General features: G+C 27.5%; 5 protein-coding genes across 8 annotated transcripts in view; 3 read left to right on the top strand and 2 right to left on the bottom strand.

Annotated features, from left to right (window-relative positions):
* LOC129921111 (pre-mRNA splicing regulator USH1G) overlaps positions 1-26,036 on the bottom strand; it is a 522,815-nt gene that overhangs the window by 39,553 nt on the left and 457,226 nt on the right. The window lies entirely within an intron of this gene.
* Positions 2,131-3,554, bottom strand: LOC129921130 (uncharacterized). Its single transcript, XM_056002818.1, has 4 exons — positions 3,236-3,554; positions 3,084-3,172; positions 2,783-2,933; positions 2,131-2,413 (listed from the first exon to the last, which is right to left on the bottom strand). The coding sequence occupies exons 1-4, from the start codon at positions 3,441-3,443 to the stop codon at positions 2,319-2,321; spliced, it is 543 nt and encodes a 180-aa protein (XP_055858793.1). The 5' UTR covers positions 3,444-3,554; the 3' UTR covers positions 2,131-2,318.
* On the top strand, positions 11,382-12,469 carry LOC129921120 (uncharacterized). Its single transcript, XM_056002807.1, has 4 exons — positions 11,382-11,720; positions 11,784-11,869; positions 11,967-12,117; positions 12,191-12,469. Exons 1-4 carry the CDS (start codon positions 11,525-11,527, stop codon positions 12,367-12,369), a joined length of 612 nt encoding a protein of 203 aa, XP_055858782.1. The 5' UTR covers positions 11,382-11,524; the 3' UTR covers positions 12,370-12,469.
* On the top strand, positions 17,243-18,606 carry LOC129921125 (uncharacterized). Its single transcript, XM_056002813.1, has 4 exons — positions 17,243-17,559; positions 17,619-17,704; positions 18,104-18,254; positions 18,316-18,606. Exons 1-4 carry the CDS (start codon positions 17,379-17,381, stop codon positions 18,468-18,470), a joined length of 573 nt encoding a protein of 190 aa, XP_055858788.1. The 5' UTR covers positions 17,243-17,378; the 3' UTR covers positions 18,471-18,606.
* LOC129921117 (uncharacterized) lies at positions 21,102-23,565 on the top strand. Its single transcript, XM_056002802.1, has 4 exons — positions 21,102-21,974; positions 22,045-22,130; positions 22,757-22,907; positions 22,969-23,565. The coding sequence occupies exons 1-4, from the start codon at positions 21,683-21,685 to the stop codon at positions 23,199-23,201; spliced, it is 762 nt and encodes a 253-aa protein (XP_055858777.1). The 5' UTR covers positions 21,102-21,682; the 3' UTR covers positions 23,202-23,565.

Below are 26,036 nucleotides of genomic sequence, written 5' to 3'. Positions count from 1 at the left end.
GTTTTTTGAAAAAAAAATTACCTATATATTATTTGCCACAAAAAGTGTTGCGTAAATAATCTTAGCGACCAACAAATGATACATCAGGGGTCCCATAAAAAAAAGTAGGCTGTATACCTACGTACTTTTTTATTTGTTCTTATTTTCTATATAATTTGTTCTTTTTCTATATCAACTCAACGTACGCCTCTGGCAGCTTGACTTTAATTTTTATACCACGTAATCGAGTTCTCATCGAAATCAGTCTAGTAGAACTTGAAGGATTCAGGCATTTTTTGTTTAATCTTCAATAATGTTATACCTAGGTACTTTCCAAATAAAAATCAATGTATCCTCTCACCCATCACAGCTCAGCTCAGCTCACTTTACTTTAGCTCACCCAACAGCTCAGCTCAACCATCAGCTCAGCTGACTTTCAACTCAGCTCAAATGAGCTGAGCTATGGTACATAGCTCAAAAGTCAGCTAGCTCAAAATTTGAGCTGAGCTGTGAGCTGAGCTCAGCTCACTTTTGAGCTTTGTAGCAACTCTGCAAGTTCCATATTGCTACTACTAGTGCTGAAGCACACACAATTCTCATAAAATAACCATATCGCACATTTTATGCTCAATTCATTTAGTTTCGTTAAGCGTATACCGTACGTTCTGAACCGCACAACATGTGTAAATTTCACAGAATAAATTGAAAACTACATGGACGCAAGGAGGATGAAAGAATTAATTTATTGCTCACTTGATAAAAATGTAAAAAAACGATGTGTGGATTAATTAATTTAATAATAGAAATTAAAAATATCAAATGAAATTCATTTACATATACTGAATGAGAAGTATAACTTCAGTCGCGTGTACATGTGTACACACACTCTTTTTTTTTATAAAACAACCTATAATAAATTTTATACCATTTGAAAGCCAATTATTTCAGCTCAAAATATTTATATCGCTCATGAAATATTATGAAATATTATCTATACAGTATAAATTTCATCTATTAGACTGTTCAAGAAAAAAAGAAATGAATAAAAAACAGTTAAAAATGGTCAAAAACTTGGGACAAAAGAACTTGTTTTTTCCGTTATTCGGTCAAAAATGACGATTATAGACTGCATGTTTTATAAGTTTGAAATTTTTTAAAAAAATAAAAACTCACCGAAAAATACCCCAAAAAAAGTAGGTGTTTTTCAAAAATGCATATTTCGAAACGCAGAGACTTAAAAAGAATCCGTAATAGACCCTAACTTGTTTTTTATTATCTTTCGAATGACCTTTTTAAAATTCTCAAAAAAAAATTCCTCTGCCTATAATCACTACTTTGTCAAAGGTCTACCTCATGTTTTAGTTTTAAAAAACCATTTATAACTTGGTTTTGAAATTTTTTAGATTTTTTTCAATACTATTGTCAGTCTTACAATAAATTTATTTATCGATACAAAAAAAATTAACTTTCTACAACGTTGCGTTCTACCCTTTTAAATGACGGAATTTTTAAAAATCCTTCATTCGTATTTTAACTTTAGGTTAATGTCTTTCAAATAAGCTATAGAATATTTTTGTATTTTTAATTTTTAATTGAAATTTTTTCCGCACTGCTAAAAATTTCAAGTGGAACGAGAGAAAATGGCCTTTCCTTTTTTTGTGGTGGCTGCCATGGTTCAACGATTTATAAGACGTTATCACTCCAAAAAAATTGATCTTTGAAAAAAATTCAATTTAAATAAATATTGTGTTTACGAGTATTTACCGCTTTTATATTACTTGACTTTGTACAAAAAGCGATTGCCTTATTTTTCCTTAAAGCTTTTAAAAGTAAACGAATGTATGGAAATAAAATGTCATATAAACATTCTTTTAGGGAACTTTTACTTTTGTCTGAGTTTTTATTTTGTAGTAATTTTTATTGAAATTTAGTTGTCAAAAAAATTAATCTTATATAGTTTTCAAGGGGTTGAAAACGCGAATTTTCCAACAAAATCAGGACTACTGGGTTAAAAATTAAAAAAACCAATTCAGTTTATCAAAAATCCATTAAAATAAAAAATTACCCAAAATTCAATAATTTCACAAATAATATGGATTAAAGTAAACACAATTAATTTTTAAGAATATTTTTTTTATTATTTTTTTTTTTTTCAAATTATTCGAATTAAACACGAGTCAACTCGCAAAAGGTTATAAACATTAAATTTTTTCAAAAAAAAACTTAAATTTCGATTTTGATAAAAACAGCTTTTGAAAGTTATTTTACAAAATTGGTGTAAAACATTTGTTATCAAATATAATTGATAGTCCATCTCCTGAACAGCTGATAAATGTTTATTATGCTATTTGACTTGGAGGTGGCTTATACTTCTTCGTGTCCTTTATTTCATGGTAAAGTGAATAAATAACAATCCAAAACCATAACAGCAAACCTATACACATACAAAAAAAAAAAAACAAAAAAGTAAGAGAAATTAATTTAACATTAACCCTCTGTATAGGCACACCTCTTTTTGTGACGTGATAGGCACAAGGGTGCGAATTTGGTTTGTAATTTTTCACGTCGCTAGAACTTTTTTCAGTCTCAATATTTTATAGAGAATCATGCATGAAATTGATGTAGAATTTTCCGAGGAATTTGAATATTGTATTTACAATTCAAAAAAAAAAAAATACTTTCACCGTTATAAAGAGACTTTTTTGTGGTCACTTTTTTGAAAAATCCTTATTTTTTTATTTTTGTCTTGCCAAATTCGCACCCGTGTGCCAACAGAGGGTTAAATAAAGCTATAATGACTTACCAATAACCAATGTATAAGCCGAAGATATCAAAATTGATAATATTAAACCGTCAAAGAATGCCACTACCAATGAAAACAAAACAACTGGAGTTGCCACAATAAGTGTGAGACCTCTTAGGATCAACCAAGGTAATAACAAAATATGTTTATTCTAAAAACAAAAATGTAAACAAGAAAAGAAATTTAAAAACAAATAAGTTATTTTGGGAATTGAGTAGAACTAAAGTATATTAGCAAAAGTAAAATAGATATGAGATGGTGTTTGTAGTTCAACGACAACTACAATAAAAATAATACTCACTTTGGTTATTCCAAAAAGAAGTGAGACTAGCGTAATCCAATCAAATAAGAACAATACAAGATAAACTGTTTCGCTGGTGATGTTGGTTACTATGAAAATGAATAGAATATTACAAGATACAACTTATCAAACTTTGTGCGCTCTTTAAATACCATCTGTTTTATCATCATTGGAATGGATGGTGGCATTGTTGTAATCGGTGGTATTGGAGTAATTGGAAGGAAACACTCCTTGGAGAACATTTATATATTTTGATTGTTTAACAATTTCAGGGATAGTTAAAGCAAAACATAGACAACCAATTGCTAAACCAGCATTACGAAGGTTCGCGCGGCAACATCCATTTACTCTCAAACACATGACGTCACCAACCCCTAAAAATTATTTGTTTATTTATTTCTTTAAAAGCCTCAGAGCAACCGATCAAATGAAAATCTAAAAAAGTACTGCTGATAAGTTTGAATTTCGAGAGAAGAAATGGTAGATATTTTAATCGATGAAACAGGGTTGCCAGAGTCAGTTAAAAAAGTGAAAATTTATTTCAATACTCATGGAAGCTTTGCTGAAAAAAAAAAACAAAAACTCCCTAAAATTGATTTTTAACATTTTTTGTGTTTGTGTTTTTTTGAAAATTTTGTAAAATTTTTATATAACGACTATCTTAAAAATGTTCTCTAACAATTTTGATTGAAATCGGCTAGTTCATTCATGAGAAATTCATAAATATAAAAAAAGAGTTCTATGACATGTTTCGTTAATAACGGTATAAAACAATATTTTATTTTTTTTTTTTTTTAATTGTAATCAAAATTGTTAGAGATGTTTTAAAAAAAAAATTAACTTTTCTATTTCCGTTACATGACAGGTACCGTTAGTTTTGGTCCTAAAATAAAATTTCAATTTCTTCCTCTAGGGAATCACTCAAAACTGTTTACTACACCAAGTTTGAAGAAAATCGCTCCAGTAGATAGTTTAATCTCTCGAACACATGTTGTCTTCAACAACATGTCTATTAAAAACGTCTACTTGTCAACACTAAACAAAAGGGGATTGCGCATGTTCCAGTTCCAAAAAAAATTTAAAACATTTTTAGCCGAATTCGTTGAGCCAACATCGCTTATAATAATAAAACTACGCAATGAATATGAAATACAGGTATGTGTGAACTAAACATGTGTATTGTATAATGAGTCAGATACATCTGTACATTCTATACTTTGAAGGGCATGTTTAAAAACTTATTAATGAGTAAGAGTCTTATACACATTATGTATTTGTATGATATTTTTATGTTGTATGAGACTTAGAAGATAAGAGCATGAAAAAAATTTCGGAATTTTTTAATGATCATTATGAACTTCATTGAATGTTTTGGATACTAGCTGAAATAGGCAAAGTTTGTGGAGGGTGTTAGTACGGAATTTAAAAAAAAAATTATTTGACAATTATTTTGGACGAGACTACAATCGAAAGAGATTATAAAGTCTCGAATATTTAAAAATTGTATTTAATATTTTGTTTTAAAGAAGTCATCAGAGATTCCACCACTGTTTTTTGAATATCCGTCTGTAAACTACTGAAGCGATTTTCTGCAAACTTGGTAGTAATCAAAATTTTTACACAAAAACGTTAAAATAAATATTGTTTAAAATTTTTAAAAAAACACATTTTTGGATTATTAAAAAAATATTTAAAATTTTTTTTTTGAAAAATCGATTTTTTGAAAACGGTTTTATGAATTTTATTGAAATTTCGTTTTTATGTGTTGAATAATATTTTCTTAAAAATGGCGTACCAACTTTTTTTTGAAAATTTTATATGTAGGTATATAAAAAATTATTCTTTTTTAAAACGGTTCTAACGATTTTCGAATTTTTTTTTTCTAAAAATTAATTTTTTATGCAAAAAATCAAATTGCATACTTGATTTTGTGTTAAATTTCATTTGAATAGGTGTTTAATTAATTATAAAAACCGATTTTATTTTTTTTAAACATTACACTGAACCAAATCCTTACGTAAATACAACGAAAAAATTCGTTGAGCCAACGAAAATTTAATTAATTTTCAGCCGATTAAAAATTTAATTGGCTCAACGAAATGGGTTTCATACGTTAATGAAGAACTTCATCAATTAACGAAAACTTTCGTATTTTAATGAAATTTTTCATACAAATTTTTGATCGAGAATTAATGAATTTATACATCACTTTACGAAATTTTTTCATCAATTAACGTAAAATTTAAATAAAACTTTCGCAAGCCAACGAAGTTTTTCGTAAATTTTATGAATATTTTAATTAAATTACGAAAAAATATTCGTTAGCTAACGAAACTTTTCGTTGTCTAAATTATTTTTGTGGTAGATTATTCTTACATTCTTCTCGTAGAATTACGAATTTTTTCGTTAAGCTACGAATTTTTTCATTCATTTTCCTTTTTATATTTAATTGGACTTGTTAAATTATTTATTTAATTTAGTTCAAACAAAAAATTGGCGTTGACTTATCGTGAGTGTCTCACGACACCTTGTCAATACGCAAATATTGTTTATATTCGGCTCAACTTACATAGATTTTTAAACAAAAACCTAATGTGAACTATATCCAGTAAGATTAAGTTTTTTATCATTAAAACAGAAATGCACCCAAGTCCACGTTTTTTTTTTTTTTTTTTTTGTAAGCAACGATTTTTTTCGTTAACTGGTGTATTTTTTCATAAGCCGATGAAGAATTTTCATAGGACAATTATTTGTTTTCATAAACTTATGAAGATTTTCGTTAGTTAATGTTGAATTTCATAAGTCAATGAATTTTTTCGTTACTTAATTAAAACTTTGATAAAGTAAGGAAAAAATTCTTATTTTTATTCTTTAAAATGAGTATGAAATTTTTCGTTAAGTGATGAATCTTTTCATTAAATTGGATTTTTTGGCACTAAATAGGGAGAAAAAAGTGTATGAAACGTTTTCATTAATTGATGAAGGTTTTCATATTACGAAAAATTACATATTTTCGTTGAGCCAACGAAAGTTTCGTTGGGCCAACGAAAATGTAGTGTATGAAACGATTTTCGTAATTTTACGAAATTTATTATTTTCAGTGTACTTATGAAATTCCTTAAAAACATTTAAATTTTCTCTAATTTTTTTTCGGTAAAAAGCTTTAATAAGATTTCCTTTTACTATAAGAGCAAGTACGTGCGACCCCAGTCGTACATTTTATTTTATTCGAATTCGAATAGACTCGTACAAAATTCCGGATTATTTTTTTTTTTTTCTATTTGAACAATATTTTTATTAGGTACCTATATGCTGCTAAAAAATAAATTTTGTTGGTCTTAAAATACTGCCAATCTAAAGGAAGTTACAAAAATATTCATTTAAAAGGTTTTGTAGTAAAAAACCACAATTTTTTTTTTTGAAAACAAGCATTTTTAATTTAGGTTAGTTTAAAAAAAAATGCATTATACATGGTTGATTCATACAAAATACAGAGCAGTTTGTACCACCCCCAAAAAGTTTTTTGCTCATTTGATAGAGAATACCATAGCTCTGATTTTCACACTCGTGAAATTCACCCTTTGGCCGCCATTTTGGATTTTAGTTTTTATTAAATATCTCGACTTTTGTTCATTCTAGGTAAAAAAGTTGGTTATACAAAAAACGTTGACGATTAAATTTCGCGTCTTTAATATTAAAAACACTTTTACGATATTCTGAATGTTAAAACATTTTCAAGTTAAAAAAGTAAAAAAAATGAAGAAAAAAAAAGAAATTTTTTAAGTTGTGAAAAATTATTGATTTTCGATATTATCTCAGTTAAAAATGATCCTATGATATGAAAGGTATGTACATTCTTTTAGTTTTAGGAATTTAGTACCTACTAAATATTTTATTTAAAACAGTGAAATACATAAATCATTGGAATTATCCAAAAATCAAAATTAAAAAAAAAATTAAATTCGGGCAGTAAATTATAGGTAGGTACAATACTTGCAAATCAACTAAATGCTCACAAGAATGTTTGAGAACGATTTTTTGCCAGAAATCTTTAATTATGATTTTCCAAAACAAAAATAAAGATGAACATATTTAAAAAACTAATTTTTTATTTTTTTAACAACTTTTTCTTTTCTAAAATTGGTAAATTACTTCTATAAAATCTCCAAAAATACAAATACAATACCATGTTTGAATTTAATCGTCTCATTTGCTCTTCACAGCTTCTGTATTCTTATATAGACAGAATGATTTTTAGTGGCCACTTTTTTTCATATTCTCTTCATCGGCTTTTCTCTTCCCGGTTTTAATTGTACCTACCATTTCTGAGGTGAACTAAATTTTTTTTTATTTCGAACGGGTTCTAGATAACAATCGCATAGTAGTATCAAGTTGGATTGTTAGCTGGTATTTTACGAATACATACATAACATAACTCTTTGAAAATGTATTAGAAAAAATATCTTTCAAATGGACGAAAAATGTTTTAAGAGTGCAAAATGAAAAGTTGTTTTTGATAATGAAAATAAAATGAAAATTTTTGAAAATTAAAAAAATTTATTTATCAAACTATTTTCATAAACATTTTATTTATGCTGTTTGATTTTGGGATCGCTTATTCTTTTCTGTGTCCTTTATTTCATGGTAAAGGGAATAAATAACAATCCAGCACAAAATTAGCAAACCTGGACATAGATGAAAAAAAAAATTAATTCATTTTTCAATTTAACAATTATAAATCATGACTTACCAACAAGCAATGTATAAATAAAAGATATAAAAAATGATACAAAACCTTCTGGGATTGAGACTACCAAAAATAACAAAACAATTGGAGTTACTACAATAAGTGCGAGACCTCTTAACATCAACCAAGGCAATAACATATTATGTATATTCTAAAAAAAAAATGTAAACAAAAGAAAGAAATTTATTATAATTAGTTTGAGAATGGTTCTCTTTCTGATTCCAAAATATCCACTTTTTCAAAAAAAAAAAAAAAAAAAAAACAAAAATTAATAAATAACAAAAATGTTATTCTTGGACTTCAATTTAGTCAAAATATCTTCGCAAAAATTAAAACAAACGTGGTATAGTTTTTTTTTGTATCTTTTGTATTAGGTACTAAAATGACAACATATAAACACATTACCTATACTCACTTTGATAATTCCAAAAAGAAGTAAGCCAATCACGATACTATCAAATAAGTAAAATATCAAAAAAACTATTTCACTTGTTACGTTGGTGTTGGGTTCTATAAATTGACAGATATCGACAATATACAAATTATTAAACTTTGTGCGGTCTTTAAGTAAATACCTTTTGGTTGATAAATGGAATAGATGGTGGTATTGTAGTAAACGGATTTCTCGCAATAGGTAGTTCTTACTTCTTTGAGATCGTTTATAAATATTAATTTTTTAACAATCATAAGGATGAATAAAAAAAAACTTAGACAAACAATTGCTAAACCAGCAGTACGAAGATTCATGCAGCAACATCCATTTACTCTCAAACGCATGATGGCAAAAAAAATGTTTGTTATTTTTTTCATTAAATCCCTCAAAAGCAACCGGTCAAATGAAGATTTAAAAAACAACTGCGGATGATACTATAAGATCACTGAGATCCTTCTTCCTAAGAAAAAGGGTTGCCAGAGTCAGTATAAAACTATCTATTTTAACAAAGCTTTTTGCCGAGGAAAACTCCTCAAAATTAATCTTTTACATTTTTTTTTTCTAAAGATTGATTGACAACTTTCCAGACTATTTCTCAAATAAAGGTAAAAATGGATATGAATTATTCGCAGTTGACGAAAAAACCCTAGAATTTTTGCAAACACAGATGTCATTATTTGTTCAAAATTGTACTAAAAAAATCATCTTCGAAAATCTTCCTCTATAAAACGTCTACTTGCCAACACTAAAAATGAGAGAATCTTTGAGTCAAAAAAAAAAATTTAAATTCATTAATTTATAGGTGAATTCTTCGTTAAAAAAATTGAGCCAAAAATCGCTTTACTCCCAAAATTAAATTAAAAATTAAATTAAATTTATTACATCAAAGTTCTCAAAACAATAAAACTGTGCTATGAATATTAATTATATGGATAGTCTAGTCATAGTCGGTCAGATACATTTTATAATTTGGCGGGCTTTTTTCAACTCATATTTTTATGTTGTATGAGACTAAGGAGAATGATTTGAGAATTTTTTTTATGATCCCCATGAACTTTATTGGATGTTTGGATACTAGAAGTGAAGTATTAAAAAAGAATTAAAAAACAGGTACATGGCAAGTATTTTGAGCGTCGCATCGGACGACTTCAATAGCAATAGGTTGGAAGCTCTTTTTTTTTCGATCGCGTCCTTAAGAAGTCTCACGCTGCAAAAGTGGTAGGGCACAGTGTTGCGTTTTATGCTTTTTGGAAATTTCACTAAAGGATATTAGTATGAAGAATACTAAAAAGCTGCCAAATTTCTTTTTTTTTTCTCATTCAATTTTTCTTTTTACTTTGCCTTAAAACATAGTTAGTAAGTCACACAAAAAAAATCAATTTTTGTATGAAAATAAAAGTTGGCAAAACGTTCGCTTATTTAAAACAAAAATCGAATAAATAGCATAATAATGGTTTTCAAAAAAGGCGATTTTGTATTTTTCATCGTAGATTGACTTAGTTCTCAAATTTATTGAATTTGGCTTCCTCGATTATATACAAATTAAACACGAATCCATTATTGAACACATTTTTAACTCTTTTTACGAGAAAATTTAATTTAATCGGTTATTCTGGTCGCCAGCTACTTTTTCGAATTTGCCATGATAATATCCTTCAAAGTTCGAAATTTTATCACTTTTCGCCAAGAAAGTGATTTTTTACATGAAAAAGCATGAAAGGCACCACTGTGCTAAGAAGAAACCTTATAGCACTGGTCACCGTAAGAAAGTAAGTAAGCAGTGTGGTAAATATTTTTGGGGTGATTCATAAAGCTTTGATTCAAAAATCCGAATCCCCACGCTTTTTTCTCATTTTTCTTAAAATTTTGTAGTTAAAAAAATGTGACAAAGACGAATGTAAAAAGAAAACTCCTTTTCTATTCTTAATCTTTAAGACTTTTTCTTGCATATGAAAGAGTATAAAAATCCAGCCACACATCGACCTTCTTTCATTGAGTTTCACGTTGAAATGAAGCTTATTACTCAAAATATAAGCTTTTTAAAACAAATTTTGAAAGTTTTTTTATTGAATTTTTTCCTAGCTTTTAATCATTTGAAATTTTTCAAATAAATAATTTTCTTATGGTTCTAATGGTCAAATATTCAATGGACTTTTCAGTGAAAAGTTGGTACCTATGCCATTTTGAAGAAATAAATTAATTTACACAAAAAACGAAATTTCAAAATTTTTCACTAACCCGTTTTCAGAAATTGATTAAAAAAAAAAAATTGAAATATTTTTTAAAAATCCAAAAATGCGTTTTTTGAAAATTTTAAAAAATTTTAATATTACCTTTACATAAACGCTTTTGTAATAAAATTTACTTTGAAATGAGGTTATCTTGTACGACATATTCAGAAACCAAAAAAAAACGGTACAAAAAATATTTTTTTTATTTAAAAAATTGGTTCTTATGTGTAATACTACACGCACAAATTTTAATCAATAGCGTTATAGCCGTTTTTGAAAAAATTAACCTTTTTCTATTTTCGTTATATGGTCATAAACTATAGTACCTATATCGTAAGTAAAAAGGCAAAAAATGATATAAACTCAGTGTAACTGCAGCTCTGTAGGCCCAAAAGGTCTTGAAATACAGCACTTCAAAAGTTGGATTTTTTCTGCGCAAAGTAAATTAGGCAATATAATAGGGGAACTGGACAAAAGACGTATAACAATGATACTATAGGTCAACTCAAAGCAGAAGTCGATACGACACAAAAACTGTGAAGTTTTATGAAAATCGTGTGTGGAGATATTGAAATATAACCGTGTAAAGTTTAGAGTGTGAATGCTTACTTTGCCAATAACAATTACAAACATTTTTAAAAGTGTAATACCTACAATTACAATAAACGTGCAGTAGCACTTGTAAACAACCAGTTTGATGACGTATTGGGGGGTTTCTTAGAAATTTCCTACATACTCATATAGAAAATAATTATTTTCTAGATATTTTATGATCTTATTGAGAAGTAAGCTTTGGTTCCAGGAAAATTACGTTTTATTTTGATTTTTCTCATAAAGACAGATGCAATGAAATACTTGTTAAAAGCTTTACGCTTACCGGTCGATTGTTTATTAATATACCCCACAAGTTAGTCTTTCTTAGTTCGAGGTTTTAAAAAGTAGTTATAGTTAAGCTTTCGTTTGATCGGCGTGATTTTACGGTAGCGGATGTTTTAAATTAAAAAACTTAACTTATAAATTGTGTTTAAAAATGGGTTTAAGACTTAATGGATGTTATTGCGTTAGCATCCGTACCGCTGGTTTGGTACAAGGATGGCTGAGCATTTTGTTTACAATTGTAATAATCGGATTCACATTAATACGCATTATTTTTTATGACGATGACGGCGAAAGCATATTATCTCCTTCTTCTTCATTTGACATTTTTGTGTGGTTTGGACATCCAAGTAAGAGACTGTTTGTAAAGTTTTAGAAAGTTTTTTAAAATATTTTTTTAATTTTTCAATTAGCGACTTTGAATTTTGAAATAATTTGTTTGATGCTTTTCATATGTGATGGTTTTTTCACGGGAATGTTGCTTTCTGGTATTTTGTGTGTAAGTTAGCTGTTTATAATTTTAATAAAATTTTTAATTTCAAAACTTTAACATTTAAAAGATTTTTTTTAATTATTTATTAATTTTTTATTTGTAGAAAAAACCTAACAGATTATTACCTTCGTTGATATTCAGAGGTATTGCACTTTTAATACTGATTCAATATGCTTTTAAAGCTTTGCATTTTGCTGCTTACTCAATTGGAGGAGAAATTGTACTAAAAGCTTTGCTCCTTGCATTTTTTACAGGTGAATAATTAAATGTTAAATTTTCTTTAAAAGTATGTTTATTTTATTTTCTTATTTTTAATTTATTTCACAGGATTTTGTATATGGGTATGGATTGCTCTTTATTCACTTTACAAAGATATACGCAGAAAAGTGGATGCCAAATTATTGAAAAAAATGCAATTGCCAAGGCAAATGCCTGTTCAATACATTGAAAGTCGTGAACCAACACCATCATATTCGTCACCAAGTTATCGAGTGTATGATTACTAAAATCATTTAGTATTTTAAGAAAATTTGTGTTTCAACTAATTTTAAGTTTATTTAATTACAAAAAAGAAAAAAAGAAATTACTTTTTACAAAAAAAAAATTGCATTGAAATTTATTAATTTATGAAAATTCATTATCAGTTGTTCAAATAATTTTGAAATCTTGTTTTAAATTAAAAAAAAAAATATATATATTTCATACTACTGTTAATGTGTTGCCGTTGTCATTTAATATTTTTGTCTAAATCACGTATTCAATTCAACGTAAGTAAAATTAAAACACAATCAGCCCTATCGAGGTATCCGTTCGGAGAAAGTTCCGAAACGATAGCCCGTTCCGATCGGAACTTACATTTCTTTCGCAAGGTATCCACTTCTGAACAAAAAAAAAAAAAAATAAAGTATACAATCGCATTCATTTGACACATGTGTCAGCGTGAGTAGTATGTTTTGGTATGTTCTGGGACAGAGGGTGCACAGGGTGCCAACAGGGTGCTATCTTAATGCATAAGTGTAACTGAGAGGGAGCCATAGTCAAACACAGGGTTCGATTGTACTTGGTTGGTGTGAATGAGAGGGTGCTATGGCAAAGCAATAATTGTGCATTGAAATGTGTACGAGTAAAAGTCATAAAAATACACTGCTTCGTGATGTGCGTCCTGATTGCAGGTAGTTGATGCTTATGGATGATAATGCGAGATCAATGGAAAAGGATCTTTTTGTTTTTTAAAATGGTGCAAATGAATGAGAAAAAAAAAACAAAAACAAAAATCGTCGATCCTTTTCCACAATTATTGCTTTGCCATAGCACCCTCTCATTCACACCAACCACGTACAATCGAACCCTGTGTTTGACTATGGCATCCTCTCAGTTACACTTATGCATTAAGATAGCACCCTGTTGGCACCCTTTGCACCCTCTGTCCCAGAACATACCAAAACATACTACTAGCGTGATTTATTTAATAAATAAAAATCCTTGTGATGTTCAAGTCTTCTTAATTTCAACCAACCTCTCTTGCTGAGGCTTTGTTGCTATTTTTTAAAAATCTACACTACACATTTATGTACATTTTTATGTTTTTATTTCTGTGAAATTTAACTTTTCTGAAAATATTCCGCAACTATTTTGTCAACTGTCAACTGTCAAAAAGTCTTTGCTGAACACACTTCATCGCAATGCGTTGATGGGTGCCATGTTTCATCGGAAGATTCTCCGATATGTCAGTCGGAACGGATACCTCGATAGAAAATTCTTCGATTTCGAACAAATTGGGAAAAAAAATTCTCCAAACGGATACCTCGATAGGGCTGAAAAAAAATTTTTAATAAAAAATCCATTTAAAAATTTGTTGATGACATCATTTTTATTTGTCAAATTTCTTAAAATTTTGACATTTTGGTGATTTTTGAGTTTAAAATTGAGTTTTAAGACATCAACTTTGTAGATAGAGTGGAAGCTATTTTTTTTTCTTACAATAGACCCGAAAACCACCCCTTAAAATACATATCCTTACTTTATTAAGAGACACCCTATATAAACAGAACTCGAAAACGATTTTGAATATACTACAACCTCAAGTCCAAATAAAATCGGGTAAGAGTGATTTTCTAGTAAATTTAAAAAAATAAAGTGCTTCGAAAAATTGTTTTCATTTGAGCATTAATTTTTGTACACAGTGACATAGTGTAAATGAAGCTGTTTTGTTACGTGTGACCGAAGATACAAAAATAGCTAAAAAAAAGTAGGTATTTAACAAAAAAATAATAATCTATTATTTTCACTCCAAAATTTCACTTCAGCACGAACCTTTAATGTTTATTGTTACTGACTTATAAGTAAGTGACAGAAAAATAACATCATCAATGCCGTACATTTACATTTAATTGTTTTGGGCAGAGGTGCAGCACATCTTCTACCCACATTCATACTTAACTTCCACTAAAAATTCTAATGTTTTAATAGAAAAAAAAAAAATTTTGAAGTAAATTATGCATTAATATTATTATATTCACTTTTTTGTAAAGATTTAAAATCACTTACTTTTACTTGTTCTTGAATGAAATATTGGTTTATTCTATTTTTGGTTCATAATAAATCCTACATTAAATCACATTTTATAAATATGCACTATTGTTCAATGTCAATCGATTATGCGGGTACATTCTGTCTTTTCTTGTAATTGAATTGCATAGAAGTTAAACATACAATTTCAATGGAAAAATCAAAACAAAAAAGTATTTTCTTTCAGAACCAAAGCTAACTTCTCAATAAAATTGAAAAAAAAAAAAACATAAACAACAAACCAATTTATGAATGTGTGAGGGAATTCCAAAGCGCAAAACCCCCTATGTCATCGAACTGGTTCTTTACCATGTGCTGTGCAGTTAGCATAGTAATTAGCTGGGAAAATCATTAAAAATAACAAAAATAATGTAAGTGATCGACAGGATTACCAATCATCGTGAATTAACCATAATAAAAACAAAAAAATTGTTTATTGCAATTTAAAAAAAAATTGCATTAAAAATAATATTCATTTTAGCTAAAAAATATTTGAAAATAAAATTTTTATTGCAAATAAAATTATTTTGTAATAAAAAAAAAAATAATTGCAAATATTAAAGGACATGAATCATTTTTGGGCCCAGGGCGTACACTGACGAGACTAGTATCAAATTAAAGCTTATATTGAGCTCTATTAGCGAGTCAAATATTTTTAAAAATGCTTTTGGGGATTTCGAGATATTTGAGTCAAGTTGGGGACGGAAAAATCAAAAAATCGGAAATTTTCGAAACAACTCTTCATAGCATCCGAATTATAGAACCTAGAAAAACAATTTTGGTACCAAATGAAAGGTTAGGGTCATACCTTTCGACTGATACCAATATCTTTTTCCTAAAATCAGTATTTTTTTTATATATGGCTCTTAGACTTTTTTTTGAAAAAAAATTCCGTAACACTGATTTCAACGACTGATATCTCAAAAAAATAAGTTATGACATACACTTTTTTTTACACAAATGCAATCCTCAGTTTATAACCTTTTATTTTTTATATATAAAAGTAACATTAATTAAAAAAAAAACATATTATATAAAAAAAAACTTACAAAAAAAATTAATTTAAAAAAATTAATATAATTTTTTTCTATTTTATTCTATATATTTCGGATGCTATGAAGAGTTGTTTCGAAAATTTCCGATTTTTTTGATTTTTCCGTCCCCAACTCAAATATCTCGAAATCCCCAAAAGCATTTTTGAAAATATTTGACTCACTAATAGAGCTCAATGCTTTCATTTGATACTAGTCTCATCGGTGTACGCCCTGGGCCCAGGCTCCATAGAAAAATGGGTCATCTCCTTTCTGCATTGAAAACAAAAATTCAATGCAAAATGTGTAATACTCGTCGAATTTCATTTAATTTTTACTATTTAACCATATTGAGAGAGCTGATGTATGGTCAAATAGTCAAAATTGTAGGAAATTCAACGAATATTAAAAAAAAAAATATTTAATGCATACATTTTCTAATGATTTTTTTTCAATGCAGAAAATTTTTTATTTGCAATAAATATTTTTTTAATGCAAAATATTTTTATTTGCAATAAAAATTTTATTTTCTCTGCATACATTTTCCAGTTGCAATATTATTTTTTTAAAGCAAATTATTTCTATAAATGTAGGTAGGGTAACTTCGGGCATTATGGCGCACCGGGCATTATGGCGCACCTCTCAACTACCATACTTCCAATACTCGCATTTAAATAAAATCAATGCAGAAACTTTGGTCTTCGTCGAAAATCGCAGGTCAGTGCTATTATTTTTTTGTCAAACAAAAAAGAAAACAAAAAAAATATACCGGTTCTGGGTTCCAATATAATATCGCTTTGTTTTTGTTTGTGTGTATCTCGGTAACTATACAGTGCACGTGTTTGTTGTGAAGAGTGGAATGCAGAGTACAGTTTTGGTTTGGTTATATAACTTGTTATATTTTAAATGAATTAAAAATTGTGTTTGGTTTTTGGTGTTTTGTGAATATGTGTATATTTTGCAATATGGCGCAGATGCAATAAGGGCATTGTGGCGCTACATTATACCCGACTGCGCCATAATGCCCTTATGTAAAACTGATTTCAAAAGTAACTTATATAATTTTTTAATTTGAAAATAACCTCAATTTAACGTTAATTTTATGAAAGTTATTTACAATTATATTTCTGAAATGCCGAATAAACGTAAAAAAAGTAAAGGGCTCCGAAGTAAATGGGGTTAGCCATATTGCCCGTACATAGGGCAATATGGTTTTTTTTGGACTATTTTTAATTTAATTTATTTTTTGTTAAAAAGCTTGAATTTTTATTCTTAAATAATTAATTTACTATGTTACGTTTTTATGAAATTTAATAAAAAAAAATGATTGAAATAAAAATTGTTGTCCATAGTAAAGTTATTTGAGTTTGTGCTTAGGTATGCCATAATGCCCTAATTTACCCTATGTATAAATATTTTTTTTAATGCAAATATTTTTCGGCTGAAGTACAAATTTTTTTTAATGCTATTTTTTTTAGTTGCATTAAATATTTTTTTAATAATGCAAATTTGTTTGACTTGCAATAGGTAAATATTTTTTTAAATTTCAATGCATTTTTTTTAATTGATATTTTTACAACCCTGATTCAAAATGTGGCCTGATTATGTTAAACATATGTACCTATTCGATATTTTCCAAAAAATAGTTCAAGCTCCATATACAACTTTAAATACTTACAATGGCAACCCTGTTTTCTGAAACTTTCAATTACCGATCAAATAAAGCAAAGATACTTTTTCCAACTTGTCTAGTCTTACTACTTTTCTTGTTGTAAGTTATCTCCAGTAGTTATCTCAAAGCTTACATTCGATCAGTGTTCATTTAAGGTGTAAGGTGTTTTCGAAGACAAAGAAAAAGCCAGTTAAACTCTAAACTCAATAAGGATTTTTTTTTCACAAAACTTCATTTGGATAAGATGGGTCTTAAAGTCAGTGGATGTTGTTGCATGAATTTGCGTGGCGCTGGTTATGCACATGGTTGGTTGGGTCTATTAATATTGACTCTTTTAATTGGTAGTACAATTAAACGTATTTATTTGTTTGATCCTGAAAAAGTTCAGCTTTTCAAGAATGATGATTTTAGACCGGAAGTTACGAGTAAGTAAAAAAAAAACATATTTCCTTTAAGGACCTTGTGTAACTTATTTAATTTATAGGAAGTCTAAATGGTGAAATTATTTCTTTGGCAATGCTGTTATTCGATGCACTTGTTTCGATTTTACTTATTGGTGGATTATTACAAGTAAGTTTCTTGTGAGTTGTAACTGTGGAGACTTGAACTAGTAAAATGACTTAAGGACTGTTTTGATTATGCTACACTTTTAATATGCTGAAGTATGTCCTGAAGTTTCTGAAAGTGTTTTTGAAGCATTAAAATTCAAAAACATGCATTTTTTGGATTAGTTATTAAACACAAAAAAAAAAATTTAATTCAAGTTGAACACACGTTTTCGAGCGGTCTCTAATCAAACATCCTTGTTTTTTTTTTTTTATTTATGTAACCAATTCTCATTGACAGATACTTGAAGTTAAACTTGTAAACCAAAACCGGAATAAGTCTATGCGCATTTTCTACATTTACTTGATTTTTTTTTTAATTTAATTTTAATTGATTTTTATTTGTATTTTTCCTTAATTTCAGAATAAACACATAATGTTACTGCCTTGGTTGATATTAAGAGGTATTGGACTTATAATAACAATTCCATTAGTTCTATTGCTATTGCTTTTTGCGTCACTCTCATCTGACTCAGATGAGATAGTAGCAGCTTTGTTTGCTGTATTTATTACCTGTAAGTTGTAATTATTTTATGATAATAATGTTATTTAATTGATTTGTTTTCGGTTTCAAAGGTTTATTCGTGTGGTCTTGGATTGTTATTTATTCATTATTTCAAGAAATACGCAGCATAAAGGAAAAAACACTATTGCCAATTATGCCAGTACAACGAATTGAAAGCGGACCAATTAGTCAGCAGCCGCCACCTTACCAAATGTATAATAAATGAAATTAATTTAATTTTTTTTTGTCAGATTTATTTAAGTTTTAGTAAATTATTAGTAAAATATTGTGATAAATGTGAATGTTTGTATATTTTGGTAGTTTTAAGTTTGTTTTGTAAATAATATAAAATTAAGTTTTAGAAAAAAATTTGTATTGTAATTAATTTCAATTTTAATAATAAAATGGGTATGAACCACGAAACACGGAAAAAAAATTGTTAACAAATACAAATAATGATTTTTTTTTAATGGAATTTTGTTTTTACATAAAAACAAGTTAAATGTAGGACTTGGTAGGGCTCGGACGTAGTTGCTTTGAAAGGCATAATTTTATTCAAGTGAGAACATTTAAATGTTTGCTTAAGAAAAATATGCACGACTGGATTACTCTTTGAATTCAAGTTACCAACATCTTTAAAACTCTTTTAAAAAACATTTGGTAAATGTATAAGAGAAAAAAAAAATAAATGAGAAAAAATAAAATTCGTTTTTTAAAAATGTAAATAAAAACAACATCAGAAATAAATTTGAGCTCCAAAAAAAAGTACAAAATATGAATTTGATTGTTTTTGAGGTGATAACGTCTTATAAATCGATGAACCATGGCAGCCACCACAAAAAAGTGACGCCATTTTCTCCCGTTCCACTCTCGCGGCAAAAATTTCAATGAAAAATTAAAAATAAACTATTAGAGATACAAAAATCTTCTATAGCTTATTTGAAAGATAATAACCTAAAGCTTAATCCACATGAAGGATTTTTAAAAATTCCGCCATTTAATGGGGTAAACAGGGTAAAACGGAAAGATAAAATTTGAGGTAAAAACTAAACGCGAAGTTCTAGAGAGTTGATTTTTTTGCTATAGATAGATGAGACTTATTTAAGAATAACTGCATTTAAGAAAAAATTCTAAAAAAAATTTGAAACTAAGCTATAACGTTTTGTTTGAACGTTGTACACGTGTTGGGTCTATGACAAAATGATGATTTTGGGTAGGGAAATTTTTTTTTTGATAATTCTTAAGATGCCAGGTGAAAGATGAGAGAAAAAAATAGGCGTCTGATACGGATTTTTTTCCAACACTCCAACACGTTTCGAAATATGAATTTTTGAAAAACACCTTGTTTTTAGGGGTATTTTTCTGTAGTTTTTGATTTTTAGCTTTTTTTGGAGAGTTCAAAAAATCTCAAACTTATGAGACATGTATGTTTTGGCCTTATGCATACATAACGGAAGAAACAAGTTTTTAAAAAACACGTTTTTTGACCGTTTTTAACCGATTTTCATCGTTTTTTATTTTTATCTTTTTTTCTTTAATATATACAGGCATAAAGTATAGGGAGTAATGATAGACCATGAGCACGACTAAATGTGTGTGAAGTTTCAATCATTTTCGTAACCACAATTTTGAGATAACTGTAAAATAAAATTTTAGAATTCAACAGGTTATAACTTTTGACCAAGAGCAGATAGAAATTTTATTAAACTTTTATAAGCATCCTGATACAATTACCTTTCATTTAGTATATCACACATAACGGTAGACTAACTACAAGCTACACAATGTTAAAGCAAGAAACTTGCGAAAAACCTGAAAACACCATTGGAGATCTGTTGCCCCCCGAACAGCCACCAGTGTGGGAAGTACCGTAATCTCAGTCTAGAAATTCGACATGGTTGACTTTTACTTTTTTTAATGAAATTTGATCTAGTTCAAAAAATTCTAGCTCTTTTTGTAGAAGTCTCATAGACCTGATCGATATATATATGTATTTTGAGCGAAGACATAGGTTGTTAGGGAAAAAATGACATGAGAAGATAAAAATTCATGTTTTTTTTTTTTATGAAAATGATTGTTTTCAATAAATTATTGTATTGCGCATTGTAAAAATTTAAAAATGGTTTTATTCTTAAGAAGAAATACTTGGCTTTTAAATTGCATAATTTTTTTTTTGTAAGCTTTTAAAATAAAAAAAATAATATAATGAGAAAATAAAAAAGGTATTTTTTTTTTTAGCTTTTTCTTGTAAATTATGATTGTTTGAAAAAAGTAAACGCTTCAATTGACTCATTTTAAACAAAAGCACACATCCTGTTTTCTGACGACGTTATCACGTAAAATCATCGTCCCTAAACGGGCTTTACAGACAACCACTTTTTTTTTGATAGTTTTTTGCTGGGGGTGTTGTTATTTATTCACTTTACTGAGATACGTGATATAAGTAATAAAACATTACTCAACAAAATGCTATATTGACTTTTTTTCAAAACTGTACATTTTTTCTCAAACTTCTTCAATAAGGCAGTTTTTTTCAAAAAAAAATAATGTATGCTTCAAAATATAATTAAGTGCATTTTACAAAGCTTTATGAATATCGAACAATATTATTTTAAGCATTCTTTTTTTAATTTTTGAAGTTATTTAAGAAATTGATTCATATAACTGTTTTACTATTTAGAATTTTTACATAAAAAGATATATTTTCCCTGACCAACAAAATTCGTTACAAAAAATGTTACACATACGTCGCGGTGCATATTCTAGACAATTCAATAGAAAGGCTTCTAAGTAAATGTTAAGAATATTCACTTGACAAAAAAGGAACGCTGTTTGTAATGATTTTTCGGAAAAAAAAATAGCCAAAAAAATTGCGAAAAATAAAGAAAAAAACAAGGGCCAAAAATCACAAAAAAAAAATGTTGGAAGCAAAAACATGAAAATGACGAATTTCTTCGTTATGAATAAACAAAAGCTATTCAACAAATTAAAGGGTCCATTTTTTTTTCGCAGTCTCCATATCATCTTTCAGTCAAATTTTTCTTTAAAACATGGCTTAAAGATTATACACAAATGTTAACGTACCAACACGTGCATATGTATTACCAGGAAAAAGTAACAGAATATGTGAACATAATTTTCTTGGAAGAAAGAAAAAGAAAACAAACAAAAAAAGAATACGTAGGAAATTCCAAAAAATAAAAACATTCTACGTCATTAAATAATATTAAACCTCTTGAATTTTTTTTTTCAAATAAACTGAGTTACCATTCATCATGTTTTAAGACCAATTCAATAACGGTTTTTGGTTTATTCAAAACATAACTTCAACATAAATATTTATTATGGCAACCCTCTTTATTATGGTTAAAATCCCACCAGACAGACCGAAAACAAACTTAACAAGAAACCAGATACTTTTTCGGCTTTCGTTACTTTATGTTGTCCACAGTATTTGTTAAGCTTTCATTTGATCGGTTTGCGCTTTCTCGAAAGAAGAAAAAAAAGAAAGAAAAGAAAAATAATAATATTACATATTTGGCTAAAATGGTTCCTCTTAGAGTTAATAATTGTTGTTGTGTTAGCTTGCGTTATGGCGGTTTAGCAATTGGTTGGCTTGGATTAGTAGTTTTTGCAATTATAATTGTTATTACAGCAAAGTGGATAATATTATTTGATCCTCATGAAATACCTGATAATATAACTGATAGTGATACATATAGTCCATCAAGTAAATAAAAATAAAACAAAAATATAAATAACTTTCTACTTAAATAAAAAAATATTTATTTATTTTATAGAAACTTTAGATGGCGAAATTATAAGATTAATAATTTATATTTTTGATGCTTTTGTTTCGGGAATGCTTATTTTTGGTATAATAAAAGTAAGTAAAAATGTTGGAGTGTTTTTTTTTTTTTAATACAAATTAAGACAGTGTAAAGACTAAAAACAGTGGGTTATAGCACTCAATAAAATAGTTATTTAAATGCTTCCGCAATGCCGCGCCGACGAACCGTGGTTATGAAAAGACTTTTTGTTGACGCATCAAAATAAAATTACACAAACTTGCAACAACACGCGGCGCAGTGAGCCAAAACTATATGCGCAATCCATCAACTACCTACCAGCTCAAATTGAAAAAGTGAAATTGGTTTCAATAAGAAAAAAAATTGTTTTATTGCATAACTTGCCTTTGTTTTTGATTTTAAAATGTGTAAGATTTTTTTGCCTAGTGGTTTTGACACAACTCTAATGAAGTTCGCTTTAAGTAAAAGTGATGATTTTCAATAAGAATTAAAAAAAGAGATTTAAAACTGGACTGATAACTTTAAAAACTCAATTGAACCCATATATCTTAAAGTCCAATATTCATATTTCGTTCTAAAGTCAAGCTTTGTCTTTTTTTGTGGTAAAAGACTTTAATCTAGTACTTTTTTGTTAATCAAAACTAATTTTTTGTAATTTTTTTAACTGATTTTTGTGATTGTTTTTTTTTTTTTTTAATTTTAGGAAAAACCTTACATGTTAACTCCGTGGTTGTTATTAAGAGGTTGTGGACTATTACTATTAATTCCTGGTTCAATAATAGTATTTATTTTGGCTTTAATGACAGCTAAGCTTGATGCGATAATAGTTACATTCATAACTTTGCTTTTTACTGGTAAGTTATGATTTTTATGTTTATTATTGTGATTTATGAACGTTTTAAATTTTGTTTTTAGGTTTGTTTATTTGGTTATGGATTATTATTTATTCACTTTTTCAAGAAATACGTGACAAAGTGGAAAATAGACCTGTGCAAATAGTACAATTACCTACACCAATGCCAACACCAGTGCCATATTATGCTACAAATCCAGATCCAACGACATCAACAAGTGTAACAAGTGTAACAAGTGCAAGTACAAGTACAAGTGCGACTGTAACTTATCGACAATGTGATAAGTCAAACTAAAACCAATATTCATATGTATAAATTTTTTAAATTTAGTTAAAAATCTGTGAAGTATTTATTTGTAGTTTTAAGTGTTTTTTTTTGTAAATATAAAAGAAAGGAAAAGAAGTAACACGCTACTTTTTATTTCAGTTAAAATTAGACTTTGTAGGTACAGAAGCTGAGATTCTAAAATTTCAACAATATAACTTATATCAGCACTTGTAAAAAAAATTAAGTAGGAGGGACGATTTTTCCAAAAAATTTACTAAAACTTGAACAAATTATTTTAAACTACGACATAATATGTACGATACTTTTTTTAAATTTATTTGAGACAGTAAAATATAGTAAAATTTAATTTAATTAAGCCCTGATTTTTCAATCGTCAGTTAGACTATCAGAAGAATAAATAATAATATAAAAAAAATTTTATTCGTAGGAATAAGAATTTTAAACCCAACCCTTTCCTTTACAACTTTAAAAAAGTTATCTCTTTACTATTAAGTTTTATATTTTGGAATCAAAGTAAATAATGTTATTGTATTTTAACAAGCAACCAAAAGAAAATCGTGTTTTAAATTACATAACTTAATATAAAAAAAACACAAACAAACGATGTTTTTTTTAATTTTTTATGATGTTTTGGGGCCTCTTTCATATAATGTGCTATTGGTGGCAATTTCTTATGTGACAACTTAACAATTGCCTATGCAAAATTTAATTTTTTTGTAATTTGCAGCAGTTAACAAGTGTCACGACTCCTGACAATGAATTTTTAGAAGTTTTCTGAAAATTATCAAAAGTTTTCTTGTACGGGTTAGAAATAATATTTTCTTCTTCTTCTTTTTGAGTCTTGACTTACTACCTGCCATATAAAAATTTGTTTTTTATTTAAATGCAATTTCTTCTCCTTAACACATTAAAAAATATATTATTTCAAAACTTCAATGCTAAATGAGTGCATTTCTCCATTATCTTCGTCGACATTCATGCAAACATGGCTAGTTTCCCTTACATTTCTTTTAATGTGAAGTCAAATAATCAACTTTATAAAAAAAAGTCGAAGATTATGGAAAAAAAATGAACGAAATCCACAAAAGAATAATTTTTATTTAAGTTGAAAAGAAATGTTAACAGAAATGCAAAAAAATAATAAAACTTTTTAAAATTGCAAAAACATCTTGTTTAACAATTTCAACCTTTAAACAATGTACGTATGCCTGTTTATTTCTTTAATTTTTGTACAAACAAATAATTTGAAACCTTTGCCATTCAAGAAATTATTATTGAACACATAAAAAAAAATTTTTTCAAAATGATTTAAACAAAATTAAATATACATATATCTTTTTAAAACCAGTGAATTGGGTTAAGGTCAGAAGGTAATCAAGAATAATATTTTTTTTATTACATACTCGTATATGAAAACGTTTTTAGCAGACTCCAAGTCAATAAAAAGAGTCTGCTAAAATGTTTTCATATTATACTTATTGTATACTATTTGAAGAGATCACTAGTAAATTCCTATAATTATTCTTTAATACAAAAGTAGTCCTACCCACATATTTATTTTATATAATCAAAATAAACTTGCTTTAGAGCTTTTTACAATAATAAAGAAACAATTTCGGTTAAATTCTATCATAAGTTTTAAAAGAAATGTTAAAATGTGTTACAAGTTGTTTTTTTAAAGTACGAAAAACTTTTTAAATTATCTAAATTTCCATACAAAGTATGACATTAGATTTCTTGTATGACAAAGAATTTTTGAAAACTTTTTATTGAAAATATTGGGAATTTTTTGTATATAAAAATTTTTCAAAAAAAATTCATTGTAAGCAAATAATTGATCCACATATAAAAACAAAATTTCAATCAAATTCAATCAAATTTTAAAAATATTGATTAAAAAATTTTTTTAGTACCTATCTCTTAAAAAATCCAAAATTCATGTTTTTGAACATTTTTCTTAGTTTTTAAATTAAGATTAGTAAAACGCTTTCGTATTAAAATTTTCGTTGTTTTATATATTTTTTAAATAGAGCTGTTAAAGTGACATATAGGATTAACCCTGAATTTAAAGTAGTAAACCGCACTTTTGACCTTTTTTTTGTGCTATTTTTTGATTTTTTGTTTATAAAGCTCAATTTTTGATATCTTCCTTATTTATTTTCATAAAAAATTGACTATTTTGGCTTTATATAATTCCCAACTATGCTTAAAAGTAGATATTAAGAAATATAAAAAATGAAAAGATAAAAAAACTGTGCTAACTTCAAAAGAAAACAAAAAACAGCACAAAAAAAAGGTCAAAAGTGCGGTTTACTACTTTGACACTTTTTGAACTTTGTTTCAACAATGTTTGAATTTTTTTTCATTGAATATGAACAGTTGTACCTAATTCAAAAGTCGAACATCTGTTTTTCATCAATTAGCTAAATTTTTAGCTTATAAACAGTTTCGCAAAAGAAGATTCTATAAATGCTTATTCTGATCGCCATTTTGGGACCACCATTTTGAGTAAAAAAAAGTTGGTAGCTTTTTCGTATATCTTATACTTATATACTTCATTGTTCTAAATTTCATGACTTTTTATCAAGAAATGGCCGTGAAAATGATTTTTGAAGCCAAAAAAACACCAAAGGTACCACTGTGCGGCAAAGAGAATAATAAATAGCCAAAGCGTACTTGACCAAAAGATTTTTATATATTCAGCGACTTCACGGCTTTCACTGATTGTGTCAACTTCATTTTTTATTCTTATTTGGTAAAAATAATAATTTTAAAAATAGTTTATAAAAAGGAAAAAAAAATAGCGCAAAAATATGATTTTTGCCATTTTTGACAAATTTT

Source organism: Episyrphus balteatus, chromosome 1 (assembly GCF_945859705.1).
Source record: "Episyrphus balteatus chromosome 1, idEpiBalt1.1, whole genome shotgun sequence".
NCBI lineage: Eukaryota > Metazoa > Arthropoda > Insecta > Diptera > Syrphidae > Episyrphus > Episyrphus balteatus.
Note: the sequence above shows the minus strand (reverse complement) of the source record. Positions and strands in the feature narration are given on the sequence as shown.

Bases quoted from the DNA above. Each gene is read 5' to 3' on its own strand.
- LOC129921130 (XM_056002818.1), bottom strand. From the start codon at position 3,443: ATGTGTTTGAGAGTAAATGGATGTTGCCGCGCGAACCTTCGTAATGCT. The intron at 3,173-3,235 runs GTATTTAAAGAG...TCATTTTCATAG, and splicing joins CAATGATGATAAAACAGATG to TAACCAACATCACCAGCGAA. The intron at 2,414-2,782 runs GTAAGTCATTAT...GTATGTGTATAG, and splicing joins GGCTTATACATTGGTTATTG to GTTTGCTGTTATGGTTTTGG.
- LOC129921120 (XM_056002807.1), top strand. From the start codon at position 11,525: ATGGGTTTAAGACTTAATGGATGTTATTGCGTTAGCATCCGTACCGCT. The intron at 11,721-11,783 runs GTAAGAGACTGT...TTTTTCAATTAG, and splicing joins TGTGTGGTTTGGACATCCAA to CGACTTTGAATTTTGAAATA. The intron at 11,870-11,966 runs GTAAGTTAGCTG...TTTTATTTGTAG, and splicing joins TGCTTTCTGGTATTTTGTGT to AAAAAACCTAACAGATTATT.
- LOC129921125 (XM_056002813.1), top strand. From the start codon at position 17,379: ATGGGTCTTAAAGTCAGTGGATGTTGTTGCATGAATTTGCGTGGCGCT. The intron at 17,560-17,618 runs GTAAGTAAAAAA...TTTAATTTATAG, and splicing joins TTTTAGACCGGAAGTTACGA to GAAGTCTAAATGGTGAAATT. The intron at 18,255-18,315 runs GTAAGTTGTAAT...TCGGTTTCAAAG, and splicing joins GTTTGCTGTATTTATTACCT to GTTTATTCGTGTGGTCTTGG.
- LOC129921117 (XM_056002802.1), top strand. From the start codon at position 21,683: ATGTTGTCCACAGTATTTGTTAAGCTTTCATTTGATCGGTTTGCGCTT. The intron at 22,131-22,756 runs GTAAGTAAAAAT...TTTTAATTTTAG, and splicing joins TTATTTTTGGTATAATAAAA to GAAAAACCTTACATGTTAAC. The intron at 22,908-22,968 runs GTAAGTTATGAT...TTTTGTTTTTAG, and splicing joins CATAACTTTGCTTTTTACTG to GTTTGTTTATTTGGTTATGG.